This window comes from Sinocyclocheilus anshuiensis, unplaced genomic scaffold (assembly GCF_001515605.1).
Source record: "Sinocyclocheilus anshuiensis isolate Anshui unplaced genomic scaffold, SAMN03320099.WGS_v1.1 scaffold11, whole genome shotgun sequence".
Taxonomy (NCBI): Eukaryota; Metazoa; Chordata; class Actinopteri; order Cypriniformes; family Cyprinidae; genus Sinocyclocheilus; species Sinocyclocheilus anshuiensis.
Window position 1 is genome coordinate 1,758,430 of NW_015551076.1, and position 21,047 is coordinate 1,779,476.

General features: G+C 37.0%; 1 protein-coding gene across 1 annotated transcript; it reads right to left on the reverse strand.

The window, feature by feature from the left end:
• Window positions 1-1,358: 1,358 nt before the first annotated feature.
• Window positions 1,359-10,653, reverse strand: LOC107662422 (cell division cycle protein 27 homolog). The gene is made up of 14 exons (XM_016452442.1): window positions 10,493-10,653; window positions 9,289-9,364; window positions 8,167-8,314; window positions 5,928-6,065; window positions 5,755-5,854; window positions 5,447-5,651; window positions 4,868-5,040; window positions 4,590-4,742; window positions 4,288-4,496; window positions 3,999-4,116; window positions 3,593-3,721; window positions 2,925-2,999; window positions 2,667-2,832; window positions 1,359-2,592 (listed from the first exon to the last, which is right to left on the reverse strand). The coding sequence occupies exons 1-14, from the start codon at window positions 10,517-10,519 to the stop codon at window positions 2,510-2,512; spliced, it is 1,800 nt and encodes a 599-aa protein (XP_016307928.1). The 5' UTR covers window positions 10,520-10,653; the 3' UTR covers window positions 1,359-2,509.
• Window positions 10,654-21,047: the final 10,394 nt, after the last annotated feature.

Below are 21,047 nucleotides of genomic sequence, written 5' to 3' on the forward strand. Positions count from 1 at the left end.
AAAAAAGTCAAATCCAAAACAAACAGCGCTTTAGCAACTGCGCTTCCGAAGGCAGATGATGGAGTTACGGACTGTGTTTCAAAAGCACACAAGCCGCCTACCTAGACAGCATTTCTGACGGCACACGCGCGTTCCAAATGCTGTCTAAATAGGCAGCTCACTAGGTTTTTAAACACAACCACATGCAATCAATTCCAATGTAATAAAAAACTTGTATAGAAAACAAATAATGGATATTATGAATACGAATATTACATCATCTATTAATTAGATAAGTTCTTTAAATACAGTCCAATATTAATTTCATTTACTCATAGGCCCGTTGACTGTAGGTTTAGCATGCTAGCATCATCAGCTGATAGTCTCTGCTGTATTATAACCTTTCTTTCATCCACACTCACATCTTGAAGACGAATTCACAGGGTCAGTTTTTAGCGGACATTTTCAACTGTAACTACAGGAAACATGTCAATTTTAGAGTTGTTTTAATTTTATCCGGTGGTTAATTCTGACAGACCGAGAGATTTTTTGTACCCAAACAATTTTTGGCCTGTTGACTGCAATCTCCGGGATGAAATTACTTTGTCATAATGTCTACCACTCACTGAATGAGAGGAAAAATAAAACACAGTTTTCTTCTAGATCTTATTCAACATTTTACGTTGAAAGCAGTACTTTGCCCATACGAAAATAGCAAAAATAAGTATATTTTAAATGACAGAGTACAGAATTCACGTTCACTTACCTGCACAGATCAACCAGACTGAGCCGGAAGTACCGCCTCATTTCAACCTGTGATTGGTCAGTGGGCGGAAAGGCGGCCGCTGATTGGCTGGTTTATATGTTTTTAGCAAGAGATGGGCTTACGAGTGAAAGTAAAAAACTGTAACTTTGCTAAAGAGTTGATTGTTGTTTATTTGTTAGATGTTATTGACTGTTTAATACATATGTACCAAGCACACTGTCACGTTCGAACTTAAATTAGGCCTAACATAAAGCTTAATATCGCCGTATCATTGTTAGCTGTCAGTCTCGCAAACGATTTTGTAAATGTCAACGCTTATCTATGGAAATAAATTATTATTATTATTATTAGACATTCATAATCACGTTACAAGTGCTGAAATCTTTAATTGTCCACTGAAGCGAGATCGATTTTATGTCACATATTACATTTCACATTAGTATCAATAACTAGCAATCATGGCATTTTCGTGTAAACCGTGGTAATTTTACAAACCTATGAACATTCAAAGATAGTGTTTAAGAAGAAACCAAAGTGTGGATCAACGTACTAGGCTTCGCATTTCCCTTCAATGACCACATCAGGACTTTCAGTCAAAGTTGTTTATTCTATTACTTTTAATTCCTTAAAATGTACAATACGAAGCATTTAGCAGAGATCAAAAACATTTTATAATAAACATGTTCTGGTAAAATAAAATCCATGAAAGACACTTTGTGCACATTTTCTATGTTCATCAGTATTGTCCTCAACAGCACCAACATTTCAGAAAATTGTCTCAAGAAGTCTGACCACTGGTCACTGTGCCATACAATAGTGCTGTTAATTTGGACACTGTGGTCTGGTTTCCTAAACACAGATGAAAGTGTGTCAAGTAAACCACCCCACCTATATGCTTATCATTTAATCAACAATGCTCTAATCAATGTCTTGCAGCTGGGCAAAAAACATGGATTTGGATGTTTTGAAGGTAGATAAGAGCGGAACAGATGAGTGTGAGAGTGACACATTTTTCAGATTAAGACAAAACATTTTTTTTTAAACATAAGTGCTTCTTGAGCATCAGTCACACACACAAGTTTTAAAATCTGGTGGAAAAAGATCGGCATAATCCAGAACTGGTACTTTCTAGTTAACGTTCAAAAACATTGTTCTTCTAAACAGATGGTAATCTGATAGAAGATATGCAGTTTACGTTGAAAATCATGCCAAATGCTTTTTTGATGTGGGCAGAAAGTGCTTTTTTTCCTCCCAGCAAATACGTTCCTTGACGAAAAAGGGAGGGGAGAGGAATCAAAGGACTACCAACTCTTACACAGGTCTTTATTCAGAGTAAATGCCGATAAAATAACATAAAAGGCCTAAGCATTAAGACAGGAACATCCATGAATGTCTGTGGCTCTTTTTTGAGTCTTCAACTGACAATTAACTTGTTGAGAAGACAGTGGAGTCATTGGCAAATCTGGGCAATTTGAGCTCAGGGAGAACTTGAATTCTGTCTGCGATAAGGGACGCCTGCCAGAGACGATGAGGGATGAGACAGGACCAGAAGATCAGACCGATGAGAGACCTTTAAGGCATGATGACGAGGGGGTGGAAAAAGGCAAGAACGAATGATGAAAATAAAACGACAGAAATGAGGAGGTACTGTTATTAGCAGCAGTTTGTTTTCCTTTTTTTCCTTCTTCCTCCTTTTTCCAGAGCTGAAGTCATCAAGTAGCCCCCAAATTGGCATTGTTTCAAAGTCCAGGGTGGTGTCGGGGGCTACAGAACCTCATCGCTCTCCGTGGTGTGGAGCTGCGTGTCATCAGCGTCCGTCATACTGCTCTCCTGTGACTCCACCTCCGCTGCTGAGAGTAACGAACAACATTACATAGTGCACACAGGGCCACTTAAATGGCTCACTGCGTAGTAGACTTACTTGAGTAGTAGGGATAGTCATCAGGAGTGACAGGTTCATCATCATCTGGGAGGTATCGCTTATCTATGGCCTCTTTGATCTGATTATTGGCCCCTTTAGGGTCCAAGTCCATGGCCCAAGAGAAATTCATTAGTGCCAGATGAGTCTGGCCAAGCTTCTTATAGACCTATATAGATGATGAATATTTTTTAGTAAAAGATATATTTGATAAAAAAAAACAAATATACACAGAAGTATACAACTGAGTTGTAGGAGTACCTTTCCTATTAAGAAGTAAACAAGGGACTCTTTGGGCACTATTTGTTTCAGTTCTTCAAGCTCCTGCAAAGCTGCCTGTAAAGAATAAATTAGTTCAATTTCAAAAAGATGGTTTCTGAAGGTAAATGTAAGATTTTTTTAGACCAAGTAAAGAAAATACAAGGAATACATTTATTGGAAGACATCAATATGGTGTCTAAATGTAAATGTTTTGCATTAGCAATGCTTCGAAGTTGCTTCGAACAGATCTCAGAAAAAAAAAGCTTATGGCTTGAATACCTCCGCTCCAAACCACCAGAATATGAAAATATTTTTACCTTTTGATCATACTGCAAAAAGTGATGTTCTTCCTCTGTATTTTTGTCTTGTTTTCCAGTACAAATATCCAAACATTCTTAAATTTGTTTGTTTTAAGCATAAATTCATTAAACTTTTGTTTTTTTAATTTGCATCTCAATCTCAAGTAAATGTATCTAAATGTATATTAGACATTTGTTTTGGAAAACAGTTTTTTTTTTTTTTTTTTTTTTGCAGTGCAAGCAACATTTAATGCCATGATTTTAAGACTTTCTGCTGCAATTTTAGACCTTTTGATGTCTTAATTTGTGAAAGCACGAGTGAATGCTGAATCTTGACTGCTTAATGTCATGATACAAGTTGGGGAGTACCTTGTACTTTTCATTGGCAAAGAGAATAGAGGCCCTATGGAATTTGCATAGCGGGTTCTTGGGGTCGATGCTAATGGCTCTGTTGAGGGTCTCCAGTGCATGGTCTGATTTCTTCAAAGCATGTTGAACCTGATATGGAGCACATGAGAAAGGATATGAAGATGCAGCAATGCAACAATTCAAGCAGAAGATGCAGCAATGCAACAATTCAAGCATCAAAAATTCGAACAGTCGGCACCATGTCTTTCACCTATTTATGTATAATAAACAAGTACATGTATGCTAGTCTGGCATTAACAAATTCAAAATAAATAAGGTCATGCAACAATCTTGCACTATTATTTCCCAAAGAAATGAGTGCTGTACTTTAGATTAATATTATTTTCTCTGCATTAGATTTACTCACCACTCCAATATGACAAAGCAGCACAGAGCTCTGAGGATTGATGCTCAAAGCCTTCTTGAAATGAATCTCGGCTAGGTTAAATTTCTCCTGCTTGTAGTAAATCATTCCCAAGCCGTACCTAAAAGACAGAAGAAACACTGAGCCTTTTAACCGTAAAAATGACAAGTGGCTTTCATAATTGAAACTAACAATGACAATATAAAATGAACAGTTTTATTTTTTCACATTTCTGGTGTAATTTAAAGTAGTGTCTCATTTCCAAAGCCAAAGAGTAGAGTCTGAACCGTACCAGGCATTGTAGTGACGTTTATTGAGGCGTATAGCATTGCGGAAGCAGCCCAGGGCTTTCTCCAGCTCCTCTGTGAGAACTAGTTCATGTCCTAATAGTGTGTATGCGTATGCAAAGCTGGGGTCCACCTGGATGGCCCTTGTGAAGAACTTAATGGCTATGTCATGTTCCCGCTGTAAGCTGAAACAGTTACCAGCTACACACCAGGGCTGTACACAGAGAGAGGAAGAAATAAACCATAAGTAAAAGCATTCAAGATCTGCAAACCCTGCTCATTTGCTATATTACTCCGAGAGAGGTACCTCTGGTGAGTTTTTGTCCATGTCAGTGAGATCTTTAGATAGGGCGGAAAGCGCCACATCCTTTTGTAAATGCCAGAGTGTTGTGGAATAGATCTCCATACCTTCCACTCGATAGCTCTCAATACGCCGGACTTCTGAGAAAATCCTCTCCGCCTGGTTAAACGGACACAAAAATTCAGTCTTGATTATCTTTTCTGCAATTCACTGTTTGAATCATTTTTTTGTCTCCATTTTCTACCATTGATAAATTCCTGCTAATTTCAACAAGCCCAAATCACCTGCATGTATTCAGCCAATTCAAAGTGAGCTCGTCCGATCTGACCCAGCACCCAGCCTGTGTTGTAGTGGTGTGAAGGCAGCTGACTCAAGATGTTAATGGCTTCTCTGCAGTTGTAAGAGCAGAGAGCAAGATAGCCCCTCCCAATATCCCGCATCAACGTCATTAGCCCATCTGAATAAAACAGAGGAAACAAATTCAAGTTTAGTTACATTTTCAAAATGCATCATATTTAATAATCCTAATAATAGGATTCACTTTCTTTTTAACAAATGTTATAATTTGTTTATAGTTCTTTGAAGTCAACATGAAACGGAAGTTGTGATAGTGTTTTCTTCTCTATTGTAACATCTAAGAGATATTTTGATTAAAGATTATGAGGGCACATGAATAAAAAAAAAAATGAGTGCACATAATAAAATGTATTATTTATATTATTATAATTAGTTAATTAAAATATATTATTATAATTAAAATATAAATACTGCAATATTTCATTAGAAAAAATAATTGTTTTGATTGCATTTGATTAGATTTTATTCCTTAAATACATCTTAAAAAGACAACAAATCTCAAATACCTGCAGCAGCCTTTTGTAGATTAAAAGCCTGGAACTGCGGTGAGCTGATGTTGCCTTTTCCTTCTGATATGGAAGAATCAAGCTTGAGGATCTCGATACTCTCATTCAGGTTAGATGGGGTGATTCCTCCCTTACCCGTTTTCGTTTTGGTCTTTCGGTTAGGAATCTTGGTGGGGAACTTCATTTTCAGCTTCTTGCTGTTCTCCTGTTCAATTCCATCATAACGAGTGTTGATAACACTTCCTCTAAAGAGTGGCTGAGGATTTTCAGGAGTGTATGCATAAACTTGTATGTGTGAAAGACAGTACCTTGGCAGTGGAGCTGGCACTGGTGAAGAGTCTTGAGCTCCGCCGTGGCTGCACATTTGGGGGAGCAGCAATGGTTGGGCTCAGCACTTGCGGTGTAGTACTACAAAGCAGAAAGAGATGTCATCAGAAGCCATTATCATCAGTTGCCTGTAGAAAAGTGTGGTGACATGTACCTGGTCTGTGGGGCAGTGGTCTGAGTTTGGTTGAAAGGGTTTGGAATGACCTCTCTGCTGTTTCCACTCTGTGCAAACACTGACTTCGTCCCCACTTGGCTGATTCTACTGACGGCCTGAAATGGCAAAAATTCTTGTTTTAAAAGACATCATTTATCATTTACAGTTTGATTATATACAGACTATTTTTGTCTAGTAAAACATTTTTTAATAAACCTTACATAAATACAATTTTGAAGATTTTATTTGGGCAGTTTGTATTATAAATAGGACACAGAGAGGTTTTTTCGCTCCCAAGCTGTCATTCACTTCAGCTGCAGCGCCAATGGTTAGAATGCGCAACGCTGCAAATCCAATGTTAAGGCTCCGCCATTATTATTGAATTTCATTAGTCAAACTTATTTATGCGCGTTTGTTCGCGGGAAAGTGAGCAAGACACGACAGTTACAGTATCATGATTATAGTTAAATAAGTGTGCAAATAAATAATACAATGCAACAATGACACGATTAGGCAAGTGACAATTCTGTCAACTGTCCCGAAATGCGAGTGAAAGTCTTGTATCACAGCGTGCAGCGGCTCTTGTAGCGCAGACAAGATGCGCCGATGTGAAGCCGTTTGATCACTCACGCTGTTTTCAAATGACTGATTTGATCAATCTGTGTGGACTGGACTCAGTCTGTAGGTTTGATTATTTACTCATCAAACCTACATGCTATAGGCTATTGAATAAATGTGTGAATATCCATCATTTTAAAGTCAAAAGCTGCGGGAATGAGTAAAACTATGCGATATAGCCTATGCGCAATCCCGCACCGAAATTCTGGACCTGATTAAACACAATTCTATTATACAGAGTTTTGTGAAATAGATTTCAATGACTTTTCCAAAACTTTCTGGGTTTATTTATTTTTCCAAAACTTTTCCAGGCCTGGAAATTGGTGTTTTAAAATTCCATGACTTTTCCAGGTTTTTCATGACCGTACGAACCCTGTGTAGATGTACGTTGATTTTATCAGATGATGTCACGATTATAAATCAGGATTTAAGGAGTTTAGTGAAAGTGATTCCTGGGTGATTCATTAATGGGTCGTGTTTAGTCACTATTTATACTTGTTTTATGTATGACAATAGAAAATATGTAAATGGGAACAGCTTTATTGGGCATTCATTTGTATTACAGTATGAGACAGATCAGATCTGAAGTGCCAAACTTGTCTGAATGCAAACTTGACGCAATGACATCATAAATATGCAAATTAATATGTGACGTCACCTGCCGCCACGAGTCTCACAAAATCCTGTGGGAAACACTGAATAAAGACACAAGGCTCATTTGAGATGAGCAAAATCTGCGCAGAACTGATCACCGCAAGATGCATGCTGGTTAAGAAATGTGTCAGAGGGCGGTCCGCCTTGCTCTGATGTCACGCTGACGTATGCCAAAAATCTCTTGCGACAGCGACTCAACCATGCAGTCGAGCACAGTTGCTCTCCCCCAGCTGCGCTGAACAAAAGCACGATGGGAAACGACTTGCTGACGGCACAGCTTCATTCTCATTGGCTCAAATAACCGTTATGTTGCGTTCTCTTCTAAAATATTAGATTTTTATATCTGGTATCATGTGTTTAAATTATGTGTGAATATTCACAAACACTATGGTATTGCGATCTCTGTGTGAGATGTGACTGTTGTCACATTTCAAAAAAATTCTAAACTACATGTTTGTATTAAAGTAAAAATGGATGATAAATACACCTTTTGAATGGAATTAAATAGCAAATACTTTGAGTGTCATTGTCTCATTGTATTTATTTTCATATGAAAGGAACAGAACTGAAATTATATCATGTTTATCAGCAACAGAGCATGAGTGTGAATAGCGCGATATCCGCCTGTAAATTCGTTGGTATCTGTTTCACTTCGAGAGGTCAGGACTGTCCATCTTGACTGCACTTATTTCACTCCTCCCCTCACTGCAGCCGCCTACTCTCGCCTATATTTCAGGGGAGGCTAGGTGCATCTCAAACGAGCCTACAGTCTACAGCATAGGTTTGGAGGATTGTGAGGTATTGAGTATTGTGAAATTTGAATACAACTACTGAAATTTTTGTATAGTAACAACCCTTACTCTAAGCTTTTGGAAGATATAAACATAGATATAGACACAGGGATATGATGATGATGAGTCATGAGTTATGATTAGTTATATTAATAATAATAGTTAGTCATTCATACTTGCTCAGTTCCACACAGCACTTGGCGAGGAGGTATTTGCATTGTGGCGTGGTGCAGCTGTGTCCTTTCAGGAGGTGGTAGGCCTTATACGCCTTCCCTGAACGGTAGTAGCACGTAGCCAGCAGGAAGAGCGCTTCTTCTGAATGGACTGATGAGGAAAAGAAAAAAGAAAAGAAAATTCAGAGGAAGCTAAATTTAAGGCCAAGCAAAGAAAATGTAACTTCAATATGCGCTCTAAATATAAATAAATGTCTTGTACATGTCTTTTCTTGTATTATTTAAATCTCAAAACTTGATTTTTAACTAAACTTTCAACAGATCTCAGGAAAAAAGAAAGCTTATGGCTTGAATACCTCTGCTCCCAACCACTAGACTATGGAAATTATTTTTACTGTACCTTCTGATCACACTGCAAAAAAGTGATGTACTTCCTCAGTATTTTAGTTTTGTTTTCCAGTGCAAATCTCAAAAAAAAAAAAATCTTAAATCAAGATACATTTATTTGAGAAGAAAAATGACAAAATTAGTTAGTCTTGTCTTTTATCAATATAAAGTGAGTTTATGGTTAAAAGAACAACAAATATCTGCCCAGAAAAATCGACTTCATTCAAAGGGAAAACAAGTTTTCATACCCCATTAACAGACATTTGTTTAAAGCATTATAACTCTCTTAATTTTGTTCAGTTTCTCAGAAAGCAAGACGTCATATGTTCAATTTGCACCTCAAGAAATTGTATCTCGATTTAGGGATGTGTAGCTATTTGTATTGGAAAACAAAATACAAATACTGATGAAGATATTCAGGTTTTGCAGTGCATGCAACATTTAATGCCACGACCTCATGACTTAAATTTCTTCTCCAAAATTTTTAGGCTTTAACTTGTGGCAGGTTGAATTAAGACTTTTTAAGACCTGCAGAAACCCTGTATAAAATTAAATTCAGGATTTAAAAACAACAATTTAAAAACCATTTATCTTTAGGGGTAAAATCAATAAAAATGTCAGCTTCCATTTCAAGTCACACAAACTTGTTTTAATGCAATGCCTGAAATGCCAGCTCTGAAAGACGAGGGGAAATGGAGGATGTTGTCTGCCTGTATGGAGGACGATTTGTGCAATTACCCTCAGCATAGAGTCTCTCTGCCAGGAATACTGCATCTCGGTAGGCGTAGTGGTTCAGAGCATGCCAGACAGCAGCCTATGGACCAAAACACAACTACTGTTACCTTCATCCCTTTTACAGTTGACGAAAAGGAGTATGCGTCACAACGACGATATCCCATAGCACTTTATGAATTAGGGTTAATGATTTTATTACCACCTGACAGCAAGTATACACTTCTGAACATCACCATTACAAATTAAATGGGCTCCCATATAAACAATGATACTGACTGCAGAGATTTTTACATTCATCATGTATATGAAATGATCTGCTGTCATGAAGTCACGTCTTGATCACAGTTTTAAGAAATGGTGAACGGTTTCAGACAGTATATACAAAGGCTGAAGATAAGGAGGGAAACCAGATGATGTTGACTGACAGATGAGATGCATTCTCTAGTTAGGCAGCTCGTTCTTCCTTTGAGACACAGCCAACATTGTACATACATTTGAACTGATGTCTGATGTTTTTGCCTGACAGACACACGCAGGTTTAGCAGATGTGCTCGAGGAACCATTGGCTAGCTGGTATTTGACAAAGACTTATTAAACCCACAACCTTTGACGTTTGTTGGCCCATTAAACACCATAACTTATACATTTAAAATCCAACCCTATAAGGAAATTATATGTTATGATTTTATCGCTGACGAGCTTCTATTTCAGACAACTAACCAGCTCCAGAAATTGCTAATGCACCAAATCTCTTCAAATGCACTAGTTCGTGCTAACTTATTCTTCATATATTGCGTGTTTGTGAATATCAGCCATCTCTGTAAATTCAACCCCTCAACCCCGCTGATATTTTAACACAAGCGTCAAAACAAAACATCACTATCCCCACATAAATCCCAATAAATCAGATAGCTGGCTAACCTGCAAGACAACACATTAGCTTCCTTGAAAACTACTAACAAACAAACTGCCCTGAATTGACAAGCACTGAGTTTATTACAACAGCTATTGTAAAATAAAATAAAAGCAATGTGTGGTATGTTTAAAGGCAGGTTTTGTGTGAGGTAAAGGGCAGAGGCCGTTAGCATTAGCTGCTAACTGAGGCCGCGGTGTAGCAGCGCTCAATCATCCGGTCTCTCGCGCTGGATAAAAGTCTTCTCCCGCAACTGGGTCCGCAACAGAGCGCTTTCACATTTAGCTCAAATACCTGGACAGGTTCCTGCAACACCGTCATTCCGTAGCCAGGCTCCTCTTCACCTCCTTTTTTGGTTTCTTTGCTCCTTCTTCAGTTGCTTTCTTAGCTCAGTATCCACTCCAGGCCAAAAGTAGCTAAACTAGCTTCGAAGATTTGAACATTCCAACCGTTATCGGTGAATCCGGAAATGCCCGAACACGACCGATTCAAATACATACTTTACGATAAGGGCCGAAGGTGCTCGGAAATTGCCGATTAGGAAAACTCAATTTTCGGAATCATAGGGCGAAATGCAGGTAAAACTGATATAAAATGCCCACTACGTATAGAATGTTGTGAAGTTTAGAAAAGTTTGACTTTTATTCTGAATAATAACACTACAGGTTTTAACTAATGACAGCCTCGCTGACTGTCTAAGCTTTAACAAATTATAATATTAAACCTCAATACAGCCCCATTTTTATGATATAAATAGGCAATTTCTTTATTTGTTTGTAAAACACAATCATATATAGTCTTTATGGGGACCAAATAAGCTGGTGACAATGCAAGAACCAGTTAAAAGTTATTATTGCACCCCAAATATTGAAAGCAAGCTAAACTAGCATAGCCTACTTTACCTAATCAGATATTCAGGTCGAGTAACACTATAACAATTACATGTAATAAACAATATAATAGTATGCGATACTATACTATATACACTATATTCTGATGGAAATGGAGAGAGTTATAAAGTGTTTCGTAAGGCATCATCATCTTCAGTCTCACTTTCAGTCCAAAAATTGTGCATGTGTGTGTGTTTGGTTTAGGTATAGGCTACGTTATGGGGACAAAATGTTCCTACAAAGATGGCAATATCCAAAAACCTTGTCCTTGTAGGGACACTTTTTTGGTCCCAATGAGGAAAATTATAAATCATACAGAATTAAGTTTTTTGATAGTCTAAAAATGCAGAAAGTTTTGTGTGATGGGTAGGTTTAGGTGTAGGGTTAATGGATAGTAAATACAGTTATAAAAACCAGTATGTCTATAGAATGTCCCCATAAAACACAGAAACCCAACGTGTGTGTGTGTTTGTGATTTGAGCTAAAGGAGCACAATTTATTCTAGGATATGACAAACGGTTTCTGAGATTTCTGTCTTTTTTTAATAAAAAAAAATAAATAGATGATGGACTTGACTGGAAATAGGTGAAAGGTGGGGCTTACCAAGTGGATTTGTCTAAGAAGGCACTGAAATGGTAAGCCAATCTGATCACATCAAACACCAATTCAAACACCAATTTGAACATAAAAAGTTGTTAGTGTAATTCAGTAACAATTACAAAAATCAAAACTACACTTCGCTACATTTTTATGTGGCTTGGTCTGAAGATACTTGATCAGATCACCACATTCAGTGTGACGCATTTCTCACTTTGAATTTCAGCCTGAAGAAGAGAATGAAAACACTAAGACCCCCCTCAAACAGAAACATAAATATGCACGTGTCCGTGAAACAGATGTCTTCTCAGATGTCTTTTCCCCCAAGGGGACATTTAGTGATTATGATATCTTGGCCATCTGTATTTCCCAAATGTCAGACAAGAATTCTAATACTGAACCGCTTATATAATCTTTTCAATGCAATGACTTCATGAGGGGGTTTCAGTCCAAATGCATGTCTTTTTAAAGGGTTAGTTCACCCAAAAATGAAAATGCTGTCATTAATTACTCACCCTCGTGTTGTTCAAAACCCGTAAGACCTTCGTTCATCTTCGGAACACAATTTAAGATATTTTTGATTAAATATGAGGGCTCTCTGACCCTCCCATAGACAGCAAGGTAACTACCACGTTCAAGGTCCAGAAAAGTACCAAGATGATCGACAAAGTAGTCTGTGTGACATCAGTGGTTCAACTGTAAAGTTACGAAGCTACGAGAATACTTTTTTGCGCAAAGAAAACAAAAATAACGACTTTATTCCACATTTTCGTCTCTACTGCATCACTTGTGGACGCGTGTTCCTTGTTGTCTATGGGAGGGTCAGAGAGCCCTCATATTTCATCAAAAATATCTTAAATTGTGCTCCGAAGATGAACGAAGGTCTTACGGGTTTGGAACAACACGAGGGTGAGTAATTGATGACAGAATTTTCATTTTTGGGTGAACTAACCCTTTAACTATACTCGTACAGCAGTGTCTTGCCAATGTATTAGTAGCAGTAACATGGCATGGCATTGCAACATTTGTGTGTTGTTTTTTTTGTGAGCTAGTTGTTAGTTGCTTTGTTATTTATGTGCATACAATACAGATACTGTAACAATATACTATATACAATATACATATACTGTACAATTAATGATTTACAGTTTGGGACTTTCCAGGAAGTAATATAACTTGTCTGATCCCCTCTAGGTTGACAGTATTGATTTTCTCATACTATGCTGACAATTAACTATGGCTTGATATCAATGATTGGTGAATTAATGAGGAAAATAATGTTGAATTTGCAAAAACTCAGGCATGTTCATTGGTTAAAGCATTTCCAAAATTTTCAACAACATATTTTCAAATCCATTTTATAAATGAAAAGTAAGATTGCTGCCCCAACAAACACTGAATTCCAGCAACTGTAGCAGAGTAAAAAAGACAGCTGGTTCAAAACATACAATCCAACAGACAAATATGCAATGTCAGGACAGTGTGAACTTGCCTTTAGAGTGGATGCAGATCTGCTCCATTAGATGGCACTAGTGCTATTCATAATGCATTTCCTTGTCTGCATCTCTATTCTGACTGTTCATATGCTAATTCTATACAATATCACTTTTATATGCAGAAAACATTGATCTATACAGATATTACAGACAAATACAGACATTTTATATGTTTTATGTAAGTATATTTATGTAAATATACTTACATTCAGATTTTGCATTTGGCGATAGATATGAGAATACAGTGGACACAAAGAGTGTGGTATATAGTTTAAAGGAGTAGTTAACACAAAAATGACTATTTGCTGAACATTTACTCACCTTAAGGCCATCCAAGGTTTAGATCAGTTGGTTTCTTCATCAGAACAGATGTGGAGAAATTTAAGGTTTGCTCAGCAATGGATCTTTTGCAGTGAATGTGTGCCGTCAGAATGAGAGTCCAAACAGCTGATTAAAACTTTAAAATAATCCACACGTAATCCACATGACTCCAGTCCATCTGTGTATCTATGTTTGTAAAAAACAAATCCATCATTAAAACATTTTAACTTAAAGCTGCTGCTGACTTTCAATCTGCTTGAACTCTTATTCTGACGGCACCCATTCACTGCAGAGGACTGGTGAGCAAGTGATGTAATGCTAAATTTTCCAAATCTGTTCTAATAAGGAAACAAACTTCTCTACATCTTGGATGGCCTGAGGTTTAAGCAAATAAAAAAAAAAAGAAGTATAAGGCTTTTCTTTATCGGAGTGTCTATTTACACTAAGTGCAAATAGCCCGTTGTTGGCAGAAGCTATTTACACCAATGTGTGATTGGGCTAGTCAACACTCCAAAAGACGATTGTCAAATAACAGCTCCAGTGGTGTAGGTGGTCAAGTGTGTATTGTAGTTATTTTTGACGCGATCGACCTGGGTTCAAATCCGCCTTTGCCAAACTTTTTTTTCTCCCTTTTCAAATCTCATATCACATCGGAAAGGCATTTATTTTCAATAAAAATGAAGGAAATAATTGAAAGTTGAAAATGTATCTGGTAGGGTGTAGGGAGGGCCTTATTGTCCCAATAAGGTGGCATTGGCATCCGTTTAAAAATTTGAATTAAAATGATAATTTACACATTATTATTGAATACTGTTTTATAATGTACTACAATACCGAGACGTAGACAACAATTTGCCACTATTTGCAATAAGTAATAGCAAAAAATAGAATAAAAAACAAAAAATAGTTATAGCAGAAAATCCTGCTATTATGTGTAAATAGAATCTATAGCTATTTGCACACAGTGTAAATAGCTAGCATATCGCATAAGAAAATACTGCTATTTTCACTTAGTGTAAATAGAATCCATTGCTATTTGCACTTAGTGTAAATAGCATCTATCGCTAAGAAAATATGCTAATTAGACTGAGTGTAAATAGCATCTATCGCTATTTACACATAGTGCAAATAGCTGCTACCTCTTTTTAGTTAAATAATGCATTGATATTCATTGATATTATGCAATGCCACTGAAGTGTTTAAGTTTAAGGGGCCACTGTATATTGGCAAATGCATTCCACTACTCCAGGCTTTTTTGAAGGCTAGATGCATCCTCTTGGGTCTAATAAAAACTTAATGAAAGTTCCTTGTAGATTGAAAGAGTATCTCAGATTCTGCGCTCTAAATTTACTCTCCTTAGTTAAAGTGACACACTTAATTGATTGGAGTTGGGATGAACTCCAGCACGCGATTGAGGATACTGGGATACGATCCTGGGGCACACCAGCACTGATGATGTGACATGCTCAGCTGGGATGATGTGACACTGGGTCGATAAGTAATTTAGCTGTGGTATGTTCAGCTGTGTGCTGCATTTACAACATTTAGATAGCGCAACACTTTTAGATCAGGTCTGGTAATTCACATGTGAACATGAGCCAAAACCAATGCAATTCTGCACCATGTCGGATTTAGAATGAAGTTGGCCTTCAAAGCGTATTGCAGTTTACTGCATTTTGAATGAAAGAAAAGTAGCTAGTTTTAAACATTACAATGTCTGCATGCATTCATTTAAAAAATAGCATTTTTAGCTGACCCGTTCTTGAATATTTTTTGTATAATATATTTTATTCATTAATATTAATCTTTAATGACATTGGAGATTATTTCAAGCCGTGTTCCTGGAAAATCCAGACTTTGTTTCCTCTGGTTTTTACATGTTTTACATCCATTTACATGTTACTCTACATTTCACTTGGTGGCACTGCAGAACCACGTTCGGCTCAGTCTGATGAGTCACTGATTCTGAACTTCGGCTTCTAAGGGTAATGGAACATGTTAGTGATTACCAGTTTTGAGGGTAAAGCATTACAAGTAATGCGAGTTACGTAATCAGATTACTTTTTTCAAGTAACTAGTAAAGTAACGCATTACTTTCCATAAAAAGTAACTAAGTACCATAATTAGTTACTTTTTTATGGAGTAACGCAATATTGTAATGCATTACTTTTAAAAGTAACTTTCCCCAACACTGGTGATTACAGCTTTATGTATTAAACATAGTTTTTGAGAATAGCTTTATGCCTTGAGGGCGCATGGACTTTTAGGAGAGAGGAAGAATGGCTCACTGATTTTCATTAAGGTTTGGGAGAAGTTCATCGGGACGCTTTTTGATTTGAATCTGCTTTCTCTTAGAACTAATTACATTTTCTTAACCGAATTTGTAATGATATGGTGGTTAACAGTGGTTCGATGATGGTATATAAGATGCCTAAACAACAAGTCAGTTTTACAAAAACAACACTGATTCACACCAAATGCTTGCAGACAGTCTTTCGTGACTCACTGGGAATAAACATTTTATTGTAGTTTCATGTTTATAATATCTATAACTCAGACCTTTTTGGTGAATTTATTACATATTTTGGATAATTTGTACCTGCCAGCAAGAGTGGACTACTTTCAGTTCAGTTTGACATATTTTATCATGTTTAAACCCATTCTTCACAGCTCCACAATTACCGAACAAAATGTGAAAAATAGTCTGCAGATTCTGTATGCCTGCATATGGGCTGAGAGAATCATATGAAAACATTGTTATTGTTTAAAGATGTTTGACGTTGCATTACCATCGACTTGCACTCCCCATGAGAAGCTTTTTTTTTAAAATTATTATTAGATGTTGCAGATGATATTTTCCTTTTTAGATGTAATGGCCTAAATTTGGTCCCACTGGTATTTGTTTATGCTCCAAGACATCAAACAAAAGAAAATCAATGAACGAACAAAACCAGCACTAAGAAAAGACACATTTGGCATCAGATCTAATCATTCTGAGATACAGCAGACCTCAATCACTGTCACAAATCACCCCACTAAATGTACAATATGTTGTTTTGTGTTAAATACAGTAAATGTGGTTTTACTTTGTTCTCTTTGGTTTTCTTTGGGCTTGTTATCCATTCACGGGAAAGAAGAATTAATCTCAAATCCATATGCTGTGAGTGTGGCTATTTCAGAGCATCATAAAACCAGCAGGTCCATTTCTTCCCACGCCAGGCTTCCTCATTCAGCTGCCCAGTTATGATCAAGGCCCAAGCCGTCTGGTTCACTCCATGCTGCCCCCTGTGACATATAACGGCAATAGCTTCTGTTGATATTGCTCATGATGAAATCAAACATGTTATCCTAAGCCATCACTTTAATAAATGACTAATCCCATAATGCATAGCGAATGTTTGCCCCCGTGTTGGTCAAAATATAATTAGATGCATAACACAACTTATTTGAATGATTATTTAGATTATGTGTGAGGGAGAACAAGAAATTCATTAAACCTGACTAAACCTTCATTTGGAGACATTAAGGGATGTCCTAAAATGTCAAGATGATTCATTATATATGTATAAAAATTGAAATGAAATCCTTCTATTGAACACAAAAGAAGATATTGTGAAGAATGTTGGCAACTAAACAGTTGACAGTAGACACTGACTTAAAAATACTTTATGTGAAAAATTAAACTAAATGACCCCATTTTGGGGTCATTAACTTTTCAAATTGAGCCTGTTTGTAATGCCTTTTTTTTTTTGTTTTTTTTTTTAAAGAATGAGCGCTTTCACAGTTTTTGAAAAACTTTTGACAACTTAAGGCTTAATTAATATGGACTACTAATATTATGTAAGGGAAATTAAACAGCAGTGTTATTTAGCCAGGAAACCATGACCTGTGGAGGTGGGACCATGAGTGGCTCTTATTCAAATGGGAGCAACAGTTTTACATCTCCAGAAGAGTGTCATTGGGCACTTTGAGATCATATCAAGCTAAGAGAACTTGTTCCTGGATCCATTTTACAATTCATGATTACAAATGGGAAATCAAGGCCAAATTCTAACACCGGGGATGAAATTATCATCTGTTCTCAAGCATCTGCTTGCTCTGAATTCACTGGTTAGCACAACCCTCAGCACATTTGTGACCCTGGACCACAAAACCAGTCATAAGGGTAAATTTTTCGAAATTTACATTTATACATCAACTGAAAGCTGAATAAATAAGCTTTCCATTGATGTATGGTTTGTTATGATAGGACAATATTTGGACGAGATACAACTATTTGAAAATCTGGAATCTGAGGGTGCAAAAAAAAATCAAAATATTGAGAAAATCGCCTTTAAAGTTGTCCAAATGAAGTTCTTAGCAATGCATATTACTAATCAAAAATTAAGTTTTAATATATTTACAGTAGGAAATTTACAAAATATCTTCATGGAACATGATCTTTACTTAATATCCTAATGATTTTTGGCATAAAAGAAAAATCAATAATTTTGACCCATACAATGTATTTTTGGCTATTGCTACAAATATACCCCAGCGACTTAAGACTGGTTTTGTGCTCCAGGGTCACATTTAACTCAGTCAGCAGATGTAACTGCTCTCCTATAGACATCTTGCAATTTATTGTAATTTATTAAATTGTCAGGCAAGTTCCTCAGCACTCTGTTAGCAGCAGTGAAGATTTTTAAAAAGTGCTTAGAAACCTTTGGTTGCCAGAAATACTAAATAATGTCATTATTTGTGAATACCATTTATGGATTATTCGTTTAACAAGTGCTTTGAGTAAGATTCCAACTATTCAGAAGAGTTGACTATGCTGTCAGAGGACCATGACACTTCAGAGTTGATTGAAAATTTTGTCCATAAGCTGTGAGGATAATTCATTTATATTTGTTTCATTTTTTAAGGTGTCCCTCTGTTCTTTAAATAGTCAAAAAGAAAAACTGGAAGTCAAGGCCAATTAGCACTTGTAGATGTAGACGGAACTCGTTTTCAACAATTATTTAAAGAATTAACTCTGGAACACTGAAAGAACACTGGTAGCGCAGTATATTTTTGATTTACCAAAAATAATTGGATCATAAGAGTCATTTGCTTGGGAATCGGGTTGTACAGGTTGCTCTGTATGTTTTCGATTCGCTTAACAGAACCGGCCCATAAAGTCAATAGGTTAAGTTTATGGTAACGGTGTATGCTTTCGATTCTCAAAAAAAAAAAATCAACCCATAAGAGCTGTATGTTTGTGAATCAGTTTGCAGTGGTTGTGCTGTATGTTTTTGGTCCACTCAAAATAATTGGCTCATAAGGTCAAATTTCTGTTGATGCTTTTGATTCATTTAAAAGAATCAGTTCATACGAGTAATTTGTATGTGAATCAGTAGACTGGTCACGCATGTTTTTGGATTCACTGGAAACAGCCGGCTGATCAGAGTTATATATTTGTGAAACGGAAGCACTGTTGATGAAAAGTGGTGCAGGAAACTAGCAGGCATTATTATAGAAGCCAGTTTTACAACATTCCTTTATGGACTTTTTTCCCCGTCTGCTGCCTTTCACATTACAGACACAGCTCAGGATATGAAGGACTGTAAGTGATGTTGTGATACCATTAGCCAGCCAGCAGTGTGATTATGTTATTTTACTATAATAATAATAATAATAATAATACATTTGATCTGTAATGCACCTTTCTCAAACTCAAAGCTCTACTGCCACAGTAAATGCCATTGAGATAAATGGAAAAAACAGATAGGGTTCTTGCCACATTATAGACATCCTTGGTCTGAACATATGGAACACCCCAAACATTTGGATGTCTAGGGAAATGAACCATCGCCTGTAGTTTTTTTTTTAATGATGTCACTGAGGACTTAAGTTTACTTATTGGGTTAATCCTGAGATAAAGCACCCATCTGGGTTTCAGAGACCCAATTAGCCCCTTATAGCATTTTAAAAGCTGAATAAGCATCTACACACACACACACACACACACACACACACACAGTATTTGCACACCTATGTAGTCGCTCACACAAGCTCCACTTGCAAAAGTTCTCCAGAATGCGACTACAGTGGAGTGTTTGCAGAGGCTTCAAGAGCATCTTACTGTGACGTAAAAACCCGCTGGAGGAAATCGGATTGTTACTGTGTAAATATTGTGTAAGAACCTCAAGAGCATTGATTGTTATTTTCTGTAGCATCTTACACAAAACACACATACACAAAACAGTAATAAGAGAGAAAATAAAACACTGCAGTCTGTAAAGGTGCTTGTGTCATCACAAGCAGGTTCTTAAGGATTAAAAATGTGCACTGCAAGAACTTAGACTCTTGGGATGACTATATTGCTGGCTGACGTAATTACACTGCTGTTTTGACCACTGTTAGCTCAGTCTTGCGCAGATCTGCCATTGAACCTCATTACTTTCTTTAAGCAGCTGTATGAACACCAAGAGGAATTATATGCATAATACTAAAAATCACGCTGAGTGCCCGATTTTACTTCCTCATACATGTTCTTGTTCTTATTGTGATTTTTTTTTTTTTAATTGTGCTTCATACAAGTTCTTGCTCTTAATGTGATCGTTTGGTTGCATCTCAAACAATTTGAATATTGTGAAAAAGTTCTTTTTTTTTGTAACTTATTTCAAAAAGTGAAACTTTCATATATTCTAGATTCATTACATGTAAAGTAAAACATTTAAAAAGTTTTTTTGTTTTAATTTTGATGATTTAGCTTACATTGATTTGATTGATTATGAGCTTACAGCTCATGAAAGTCAAAAATCCAGTATCTCAAAATATTAGAATATTTCCTAAGATCAATCAAAAAAAGGAATTGTAAAACAGAAAAGTTCAAGTTCTTTAAAGTGTAAGAAAATAAAGTGTATAAAATGTTCATTTATGCACTCAATACTTGGTCGGGGCTCCTTTAGCACAAACTCCAGCATCAGTGAGGTGTGGCATGGAAGCGATCAGCCTGTGGCACTACTGAGGCACTATTGAGGCTTCACCTCGTCTGGATTGTTGGATCGACTGTTTCTCATCTTTCTCTTGAAAATATCCCATAGAGTCCATATGGGGTTCAGGTCAGGCATGTTGGCTGGCCAATCAAGCACTGTAATATCATGGTCAGCAAACCACTTGGAACTGGTTTTGGCACTGTGGGCAGGTGCTAAAGTCCTGCTGGAAAAGGAAATCAGCATCTCCATAAATTTCTTCGAATGTACGGAAAAAAATCTATATAGATTACTTTTATGCGGGCTTTTGCGGGCGGGAGCGGGACCAGATAAGATATATTTCTGCGTGAGCGGGCGGGCGCAGGACAGAATCTTGCGGGAGCGGGACTGAAAAATCCGTCCCGCGCAGGTCTCTACTTTGGACCACTGAGCAACAGTCTTTTTCTCCTTAGCCCAGGTAAGATGCTTCTGACGTTGTTTCGGTTTCAGAAGTGGCTTGGTAGCCCTTTCCTGAAGACGTCTGAGTGTGATGACTCTTGATGCACTGACTCCAGCTTCAGTCCACTCCTTGTGAAGCTCTCCCAAG

Bases quoted from the DNA above. Each gene is read 5' to 3' on its own strand.
- LOC107662422 (XM_016452442.1), bottom strand. From the start codon at position 10,519: ATGACGGTGTTGCAGGAACCTGTCCAG. The intron at 6,066-8,166 runs GTATGAATGACT...ATGTCTTTTAAA, and splicing joins TGCTGTGTGGAACTGAGCAA to ACAAGAATTTTTGCCATTTC. The intron at 2,593-2,666 runs GTAAGTCTACTA...TACTCTCAGCAG, and splicing joins TGACTATCCCTACTACTCAA to CGGAGGTGGAGTCACAGGAG.